This window comes from Phaethon lepturus, unplaced genomic scaffold, assembly GCF_000687285.1.
Source record: "Phaethon lepturus isolate BGI_N335 unplaced genomic scaffold, ASM68728v1 scaffold48060, whole genome shotgun sequence".
NCBI classification, from domain to species: Eukaryota; Metazoa; Chordata; class Aves; order Phaethontiformes; family Phaethontidae; genus Phaethon; species Phaethon lepturus.
The window spans coordinates 31,742-42,148 of NW_010515003.1; the positions used below are offsets into that span (position 1 = coordinate 31,742).

Consider the following 10,407-nt stretch of genomic DNA (forward strand, 5'->3'; position numbering starts at 1 on the left):
AGGGTACAACATAAGGCAGACAAAACCGCAACAGCAGCAGTTGAACTAAAGCTGAGAAATTGTCAACACCCTGACAACATATTGCAGCAGCTCAGACAGGCAGTAAGTCGATTCCCAGAACAGCTGACTAAATCAAGCTATGAGGCCCTTTATAAGGAGAAGGATGTCACCTTTCATTGTGCCTTTTCCCCCAGCCCTCAAAACCTTTGTTTTCTCCACACTTTGAAGCAGTTTTAAAGAACATACTTCTCTATGTCCTTTTTTTTTTTTTTCCCCCAGAATTTGAATACATATGAATTATGGAGTGGAGAAAGAGGGGAAGAACAACAGCATGGTCCCCCATTTTCAGTAGGATATGTTCTGGCCATCCTCCCACCCCGCAGGCAGCATGGAATAGGTCCACAGAAACTGACACTGGAAGCAATAGACAAAACAATATGATAAGGTTTTACCTGTCCCATCTCCCTCAAACACTTGGAGTTTGTGGTATGTAAGATTAAAAGCTATTCCATTATGTCAATGCTACTACTAAATTGCAACTTCCTATCTTACCAAATAATACACATAAAAATGTACTTTGCAGACATTCCACCAAAGAACAGTAGGTCTCGAATAACATACATAATCAGTTCACAGTATCTTGCCTTAAGACAAAGTGCCCTACATAAGAAACCATACCTAAAGCGCCACAGAAACGTTACATCAAATCCTTTCTTAGTAGGAAGACATTTATACTAATCTGTGGGAGAGCTTAGTGCATGTGAAAACATGGTATTAGCTTAAACCAAGCACAGTGCAGGCTGCTGTGCCAGCTCTTCCTCCTTGCCAAAGCAAGCTCAGCTAGACTGCTAACTTCATTCTCAAGAATCAAGGAGAGGCTGCCCGTGACACCGATCAGGGGCTTTGGTTTTGTTCATTTTCTACACAGATGCAGTTACAGGGCTAGATAAATCACCTGTGAACCAGAGGAATGCTTTAGTCTGGTTCCCTGTGAGAAACACAACACATTTCTTAGCCCTGTTATTTTTGGACTGTACTAGGGAAACTAGTGTCAGTTACTGCTCTGGCCAGAGATGAAGTGTAGTGTGAAGTAGTAGTGTAGTACTAAGCTATGATGTTTGTTTGCTTTACAACCATGAGTTTGTGTGACAGCACTAAACGACATTAAATCTATTGCTACATAGGTACAGGGAAACTAGCTGTTAACTAACTAGCTTGTTAACTACAGGTCTACAAGCCAATTCAAAACATTCATTCTGAGTGCTCAAGAAACACATCAGTATAAGGGGTCTTCTGACATTTGTATAATGTTTTTCCCCTTCTTGACTAACAGATTAGTCATCGACAGAAAATGGGTCATCAGCATGTTCAATGTTACGGCTGAGAAGAGAGGGACTTGTACTTAGCTCTGTGTTCATCTATTTCTTCCTTTGTTTTTCTGATACAGCTAAAAATTTCCTTGAAGAGCGCTTTATATTCAGGAAGAGCATTTGTGGGAGAGTCACTTAGCTCCACATTTGTGAATTCTTGATTGCTAGCTGAAAGATCATACTGGGTATTCCCCACATTTAGGTCTTTGGAATACTGCTTCAGTGTTTGTACAGCCTTGTGTTTCAAAGAATCTTCATCCATTTGACACTTCTTCAAAAGTTCCTCATACTTCACTTTCAAAGCATTATACTGAGCATCAACTTCATTAAGTACAGAGATGCCTCGCTGCTTCACAGCTTCAGCTCTCCTGATACATGTTTCTTCATGGCCCCTTAGAATGTCTCCCCCTGCAGCACTGCTTAGGAAGGTTTCACTGCTGCTCCGTTTCAGTGCCTTCTTCTCAAGCTCTGATACAGTCGGAAGTCCATCATCTGCTGGGCTCTGACCAAGCTCCCTTTCTAAAGACTCCTTGAATGAAATGAAAAAGGATTCTGGCACCAATTTCTCTGCATTATGGAATGTGTTTTCAGACTGTAGTATTTGTCGCATTTCAGCTACTTCCACTTCCAACTCCTCTGCACGAGCCCGATACAAGTCTACATCAACAAGCCTCTGTTCAAGGTCACAGTTTTCTTTTACCATAAGACTATATTCCTCTTCCATTGTTACCCTCTTCTCTTTTTCTAGGTTAAGTTGGGCTTGCAGAACTGTAACTGCCTTTTTTAAGTTCTCATTTTCTTCTTCTAGAGGACTTAGCTGACTATCCATCGAAGTAATCTTTTCTGCAAACACATGATCATAAACAAAATACCTGCAGAAACAAAAGTATTATTGAATGTCAGAAGTACAGCTGACCACACCTCCTAAAGTTTTCCTGTCCTGGGTAAAGAATGACCGATTTCAACTGTGTGCTGACACACCTCAAAGCATACATAGCGGTCACTTTACTAACCTATCAGTCCCTTTAATAACCAGAAAAGAGTTCATAAATTCTTAAGTGCCATTAAATGAAGCCTCCCAGCTCAAGCAGAATCGCAGCTCGTTAAGTTCCAAGTTACAGACAAGCTTATTCAATAACTAGACCTGTAACTTAAGTTTAAACAAACATTGCCTCCATGTATCATGCAATACTTTCTGACATGGGTTTTTTCTGTAGCACTCCACTCTTGTAAGTTCTGTCACTATTGATTGTGGAAAGTTACAAGCTTCAAAATTGACAAGGCAATGCTGTAGGCTGGTATTTCCACAAGCCTTTGGCAGCTTGAAGGAATCCACCTATCTTTTGAATTGTCAAGAAATAACTTCTTTTTGGGTGTATGGATTTATTCTACAGTCCTACCTCCATGTAGTGCTGAAGCCCAGACACAAAAGCCTGTTCTGCCTGTCTGGGGAGGTGCTTCACTTGTGAAATTACCTTCTAGGACTGAAGCTAGTTTGAGCTTTTACCCCAGGTGATTGTCCTGATAGGCATACTAATGCAGTTCAGCTGGGTAAAACTGCTCTACATTTAAAAAGCAGCCCAGAGCTCCAGGCACTATTTTACCAGCTTAAGCATAGTTTTAACCAGCTTAAGATCAGGAAAGCTTTTGCAGGAATCCTGCCTCCCTTAAAAAGAAGATACCCTTTCCTTGGATGTCTGTGGGTAAGTCACAGAAAATATTTTGCATTTAGGATGCTTGTTTTTCAGATTATCTCTGTGTGTGTGCTTTTATCTGACTGAAAAAAGCAGGCTGCAAATCACTGCAAACTTTCTAGGCTACAATTTGATTAGGCTACAATCTGATGTGGATGGAGGCTTTGGGAGAAAACCTTTCAAGGCAGAAAGTGGAACCTGCAGTTCTTCTTGCACAAAGACTAATGCAGGCTAGAAGTATGCTAGAAGCAGTGGCAACACCACACAGTGCAGGACTGTGCAGATATTTGCTAGTTGTGAACATTAGATGTTTTTCTGTTTGCTTGTTTGACAGCTGTGCATGTGTCTTAGTTTTTAAAGCTCTGCTTAAAATAACTTCAGTATTCTCTTTGCTATGCAAGGTAAAAAGTCTTACTGGCGAAGGTCATACAGCTCCTTCAAACAGGAGAAGCTATGCATTGATCTTGGCTGGTCAGATCTTTCATGGCTCATCCGGCCTCGTCCAGACTTTTTCAATTCTTCTACTTGTCGTTGCAGGTCATCTATGTGTGTTTGTAGATTTTCAATAGTGTCTGTCAAGCTAAAAGGTGAAGGACTGCTGTTAAAACATTTGAGTGTTTAGTCAATGACATGGTAATTTCCCATCCCCTCATATTGTAGCTTCTTCTCTGAAGGCTGCTCTTTGGCCCCAGAAGACCTTTAAATAAAACTATCCTTTCAATTTAACAGTATTGTAGAACAACACTAGACAGAGACAGCCACCCAATAACTGTACAAATACACTTGGACTGCGCTCTTTCATATTATCAACTGGGGTAGGAGGGGATCTAGTATAAGTTTGTTACCTTAATATCTTTTGTTGTGAAGCTCTACTCTCTGCAACTAGCTTTTGATTAGTGTCTTCTAGTTCCCTTGCTGTCACATCCAGCTGTTCGTAGACTTTTGCATGCTGATCATTCATCTGACGCAAGAGCTCCACTTGCTTTGTGAGGTACTGCAAGACAGTATTGTTGTTACTAGTTTATACTTGAAGCACAGAGACAGGACTCCTACTCTGCATTTTTACTCACATTCATAGAGGAACTACTACGTTTCAGACATGTAGGTTCCAGTGGCTGCTTTGGTAAGTGTTCAGCTGAAATGGCGCCATCAGTAACTGAGCTAGCCAGCTTGCCTTTGTCAGGGAGGTCAACCTAGGCTGATCAACTGGCCTTTTATCCAGAGGAGTTGGGTATGGTTGTGCAAGCTATGTCCATCTATCCTTGCCGCAGCTAGGCTTTTGCCAGTACCTCATCCTTCTGCATTGGGTTTGTCTGTACTGCAGCCGTCACTAATACAGCCATGAATCCAGACTTCAACATAACCCTTAACTATCCACTGAGTCCCTTTAAAAATTGCATTGGGCTCCACCAGAAATTTTCTAACAGTGTTGACCCAGCAATCTTCCTAGCATTAAAACTCAAATATTGGGTAGCACCATCCATAACTAAATTTCTTTTCAGCTGACCTAAGGTCTTCCAGTCTGAAGCAACACTATGTTCAGCAGAATAGAATTTAGGTTGTGGTCACACTTAAGACAGTATGTAGGCTACTGTGCGTCAGGGAGTATAATCAAATTACTGAATTCAATCTGTAGTTACCCACAGGGAGCTATTGTAGTTACTGTAATGACAAGCAAAGGTCTCCTGCCTTTTTAAAAAAAAAAAACAAAACACTCTACATGAAGTACTCTCATTTTAATCCTTTTTAGTTTCACAATTAACAACATAGACTGTTAACTTTCTTGAATCGTATCAAAAAGCTTGGAATTCTCAGTCTAAGAGCAGTTAAATACAAGTGTCTTATGTTGTCCCACCTAAGACAGACGTGAAAAAAAAACTTAACCCTTCAAGTCAGAACTATTTTGTTCTTACGTAGAATTCATTTCTTGCAATATATTCTGTATTACTACATGCTACTTACTGAAAAGTAAACTTTACATAGGAACATCCAGCAGACTTCTAGGCCTAATTAGTTCTCTTTACATTGGCCTGTTACATACTGAAAACTTCTAATATTCTACTTAACCTTTTACCTCATTAAAAAGATTGATGGGTTTACATTTTAGGCAATTTAAGAACTGATAATAAGTTAATCTAGGACTAGTAACTGCTACATACAGACCTCTAGAAGATCAACACGATAGCAGTTGGCTAGATCCTTTCATAGCCTGTGCGCACATGACAGAGGATTTACACAAAAATAGTACATGGATTAGCAGCAGAATCTCAATGTGACCCATTTCAGATAAACTTTCCCTATTGGTTATTCTCAGAAGGAGCTGGAGATCTTCAGATTTTCTTCAGCAGCACAAGTGTGGCTAAGCAGAAACCAAGGCTTTGGTGCCAGAATTAGATGTTACCGCTTATTAGAATGGGCTCTTGCAGAAGTTATAGATGAATAGAAGAGGTGAAGCACCATTTTCTCCACCTCGCATCTCCAGTGCTGGCGTCAAGTTGGCCTGGTATGACCAGGCCATCAAAGCAAAGTATAGATGTGGTAACAAATACTTTAGAAGTTCACATTTATTCTACCTCCCATGCAACCGAGCACCTAACATGAAGCAGCAGTTGAGACTTCTTGCATTCTACTGCATGATAAAAGGAGTGTCAGTATTTCTGAAGTCTGAATGTTGAGAACCGACTCAGACGGGAATAAAGCTGCCCTTTCAATCCAGCATTTATTACATCTACAATGATTAGTTAGTAGCACACGTGTCAGCACAGAGGTCAGATATAGTGATCCGAGGCTGTAAAACACTTAATATGTTAGCGTTTAATATATTAGATGTAATCTTAAGCATCCCAAAGCCTTTGACCCTTCCTTTTCAGAGCAGACAAGGTAGTGCCATTCAGAATTTCTTAGCCAGTTAAAGACTTCACTACCCATAAGATGTGAATTGACAGGAAAAAAACACACCAAAGATTTACACTGATATACTGTACTGAAAAAACTAGTCAAAAACACAGCAGAGTAGCTACAGGAACAGCTGAAAGATCACCTTTAGGTTACAGAAACAAGCAGTTGAAAGTTGGGAAGAATCGAGCATAGAGACTGGATATGCCACTTGCACATCTATCGTGTACAACGGGATATCCTGCGTTCCCACACAGAAATATAGGTATGAAAATAACTGACTGAACTGCTTTTACCAGTTAAGAAATACTGCACCTTGCATATGCTAACTTTATTCTCCTCTGTTTCAGTGAATTCCTGTAACAATCCCTTATGCCAGTAAGTTAATATATTCAGTTCCTCCATCTTGAGGTTTTCTCTGGGTATTTGAAGAAGGTGTTCATTTGATTTTCTCTTTTCTACCAGAAATCCAGATACGAGAGAGATTTCTTTGGAGAAAGAAATGTCTTGAGTTGCTAATATGCTTTTAAACTGCATTGGGAAAAGACAAGATTAAGACAGGTGGTAGAACAGAGAAGATAGAATGTTAATACGGCAGATAGGAACACAGCAAGTTGGACAAATAAAGGCGCAGGCACTATTTATAGGTCAGAAGCATGACGAAAACGGTTCTCTCACCCTCTTGGAGGGAGCTAATAGGACAACCCAATATACACCCCTACCCATGCTGGGGGCGAGGAGGAAAGAGAAGAAATAGGTTTCAGATAAAGCCTTCAAAAAGCAGTATTGCACAAGTCTTGATTTGTTTTTTTGATTGGTGTAGCCAAGCAAGATAGCGGGACAGTAAGTCTGTCACCATCTGAGGTTGTCTGAACATACAAGTACTTGACCCTGCAACACACCAACTATAGATCACTGCTGGAAGGACACTTCCGACCACTTCCTGGTGCTAAAGCTCTCTTATGTAGTCAACAAACAGTAACCCACCAAAAAAACTTAAGCAAATAAAGCAACAGGCTTAAAGCAACAGGATATTACATCCTTAATGGCACTAGACTGTTTCTATAAATGGATACAGCTTAGCAATCATATATTTTCTGTATTTCAAGATAGCGTTAAAGTACAGCTGCTTATTAAGTCGCAACACTCAATGAGCCAGGTTAGGTATCTATTGGAAGTTATGCTGTGTTATTTCAAAAGGTGTGTTGTAACTGTGTTAAACACTTCCTTAAACACGGTTGTTCATACAGGCGTTGAACCTTAAGTAGAACAGTATTTGTGTAGCGCCTTGAAGTGTTTGTCCTTTCTAGATCTTACGAATTAATCTTTTTATAAAAACCATTCATGACAATGAGTTATTTTAAGTCTCTGCATAAATAAATACATTTTTTGTAGTACTGTGGCACTAATACAAATATCAGCCATTCCAACCATTGTATTGTAGAATGAATAGGATAACAAAGATGACGTTTAGCACATAATAGAGAAAAGAGCCCAAATATAAAACAGAAGTATCTTAAAAAAACCTGCACCCAGAAATTGTGCACCCCCTAATAAAAATACTGCATTTGTGTTAACGTGCCTAAAGACATCTAGATATCTACAAGTACTAAGCTTAGGATTCTTCAAGTGACCTGTTACTACTACAATGGTAAGTGTTTTAAGCCTTAAGCTGCAGCTGTACAAAATCCACACACTGTCCGTAATTGCTTAAGTACTGCTTGCATAAAGTAACTCAGTTTTTGTAAAAATCTAGTGTATACCAGTCACAGCCTGTTCCCTGTGATTCGTACCAGAACCAAACTGAAATGCTGACTACGTTTCCAATATGTAGTCAGTCAGCAAAGTACTGAATATTTAATAATTTAATTAGACATGCATTGCCCTCTAATAGCTTAAAAAAAAAAAAAAAACATTATTCTGACAAATGCTAGGTCTGCAAGAACACAGCAATATTAAAAAAAAAAAAAAAAAGGCCAAAAATGGCCAGGTTTTTCCACCAAGTAATACAAAGATGAGTGGTTTTGAAAGGGTGGTTATGATATTTTCCACACCCCATCCCCAAAAATACAGAACAATATATCCACTATACCTTGTATTTAGATACTGTTTAAGTGTTTGGTTTTGCTGGTGGGATTTTTATTGTTGTTTTTGTTTGGATGGGTTTTGGTTTATTTCTTCTTTTTTTTTTTTTTTTTTAATTGAAGTAGACTTTAGCTCCCTTTACCACAGCTTAGTTTAGTGGAAATAGATATCCTTAGACCTAAATCTCTCTCCTGTACTTATCAGCATTTAAATTTCAGTGTGGTAACCACTAACATTTTCATGTAATAATTTAAATTATTCATTTATTTATCATGTATTTTAATGTAATTTTACCTGGCAGGATCAGCAAAGTTTAGCAATAAAATAATTGAAGTAATTTTTCTGTACAAAAAGAAGAATACCAGTCATTTGTCATTAAACAAGCCAAATCCAACATGAAGTTTAATGGCATAAAGCTTCCAGTAGTCAGACGAACAGTTCTAACTATGGTCTAGCCTATACAAGTTCTCAAATTCTCAAAGTGGCAGAACTGGTTAAAGATTGTTCAGTATTTTTCTTTAAAGTGTTCATCAGATGTCAAGAAATTCAGATTCTTAACTTATGTGCTATTATGTTGTGGGTCTAGAAGCTTTAACACTTGGATCCCTTAAATATTTACCTCTATCTCCTGCAGTTGCTCTTGATTTGTCGCATACATTTGCTGTAAAGATTCTTCTAGTTCAGTGTTACGGTCCAGTAGTGTCTTCCCAAGCTCAGCAGCAAGGTGAAGATCTAAACAAGAAATCATGGTTGCACATAAGTTAGAGAGCAAATAATCTAATTTTAAAGCATTTTAATCAAACACTTGAGGTGTTTTCTTATTGCTATTATAACTGCTCTAAGTTATTTCCAGTACCCAAAAAGAAAGTTAGCTTATACTTAAGTAGAACGTTCATATACCATCTATAATGCAAGTCTAAGTCAGTACTGAAACCTAGAACATACGCTTATTTCATGAAGCTTCCTTAGTTCCTCCAGCCACAGGTCAAACACATTCAGCTATCTTCACTTCCCACTATCTGCCTAGTACTGCACCAGGATCTCTACCCAAGGTGTCTGTTAGCTACACTTCACCATGCTTACAGCACTCATATTTTAGAGGAATAAGCATAAAAAAACCCTGAAGTGTTCATCAGGCTAGACCCAGGCCAAAGCTGACCGCATTCTTTCTTTGCTGTTCTTCCCCATTACCCCTTCACCAGGTCATACAGGATCAAAGTGCTAAATGAGAGTTTCAGATGTTTTTTAAGGTGAAACAATAATATTAAAAGATATAAAACTGATAAAGTAGTGTAGCTATCCTGCTTTTCAAGCTCATAAACCTAGGAGACGAGAATTGTTTTATGTGCTCCAAAACATCATTTTAGATGTTATTTGTTCTCAGGCACTTAATCTCAATTTCACTTCAGTCATCTTCAATCACCTCCAGGGTGCAGTGACTGTAGTTGTTTCAAATTATGAAATAAGTCATCTGAACACTCAGTTCCTTTCTAGAGGGAAGCTTGATATTTGTTCAACAGCATCAGTAGGGCTAGATATTCCGTATTACTACGTTTAAAGAAGTGTAATTTAAAAGCTAACATAATGTGACAAAGAACTAAATCTTGGTGTTATTGCTAAAATTTTAGTTAAGCTGTGCAGGGTGTTACACATTAAGAATCCAACAGATTTCCAAAAATCTGTAATTTTCCACCTCATTCGCATCACCTGGACCATGACCAGGTTGTCTCCTGCTTGCGTGCAATACAATCTTGTTAGTTTTCACATAGAACTAGCATCGCTAATGGGGGAGAGACAGAAGAAAAGTCAAGAAAAACTTAGATTCACCTCAAGACAACTAATATACAAGAGACATGTATTGCATCATCAGTAGCTGTAGCTAGATGAGAAAACACATTCCATTTTCATTTGATTAAGATGCCCTTGTTTTAACATGTTATCTTGCCTCTTTCCTGCCCTTTCCCAATTATCTTATCAGCTAGTCATTGTAATAGATAGAACACTGTTCCAAAGATTGTTTTGTGCTAACCTTCAGCTTGGCAGCCTGTCTAAAATGATTACTCCATCTTACATACATAAGCCAAAGACCAAATTCAGACTTACAAGGACAAGTGAGTAGGAACATTTGTCTATTAAGTTGTAGATGTCCAATTCTGGCAAAACAACAGCTGTGGTATTCTTTACACATTCTTTACAGCTACAGTGCATTGTTTCCTACCTTAAGGTCAGATTCTTAGAATAATTGCCACAAAAAATATTTAAAACAAGTCACACTGTGCAGGAGTTCTTCCCAGTTTCAAAAGATGTATGACTAGGAGCCGCATGGCATAGTGATCTATCCCTAAGAGTTTATCCTCACATAG

The 10,407-nt window shown here is 38.7% G+C and overlaps 1 protein-coding gene across 1 annotated transcript; it reads right to left on the minus strand.

The window, feature by feature from the left end:
* Positions 1 to 1,135: 1,135 nt before the first annotated feature.
* CDR2 (cerebellar degeneration-related protein 2, 62kDa) lies at positions 1,136 to 8,792 on the minus strand. The gene is made up of 4 exons (XM_010294690.1): positions 8,664 to 8,792; positions 3,910 to 4,058; positions 3,480 to 3,644; positions 1,136 to 2,242 (listed from the first exon to the last, which is right to left on the minus strand). Exons 1-4 carry the CDS (start codon positions 8,790 to 8,792, stop codon positions 1,375 to 1,377), a joined length of 1,311 nt encoding a protein of 436 aa, XP_010292992.1. The 3' UTR covers positions 1,136 to 1,374.
* Between the last annotated feature and the right edge of the window lie 1,615 nt (positions 8,793 to 10,407).

Coding starts and splice junctions, on each gene's coding strand:
- CDR2 (XM_010294690.1), bottom strand. CDS start 8,792: ATGATTTCTTGTTTAGATCTTCACCTTGCTGCTGAGCTTGGGAAGACA. Junction 4,059..8,663: donor AGCAACTGCAGGAGATAGAG/GTAAATATTTAA, acceptor ACTGTCTTGCAG/TACCTCACAAAGCAAGTGGA. Junction 3,645..3,909: donor TCACAACAAAAGATATTAAG/GTAACAAACTTA, acceptor TTCACCTTTTAG/CTTGACAGACACTATTGAAA.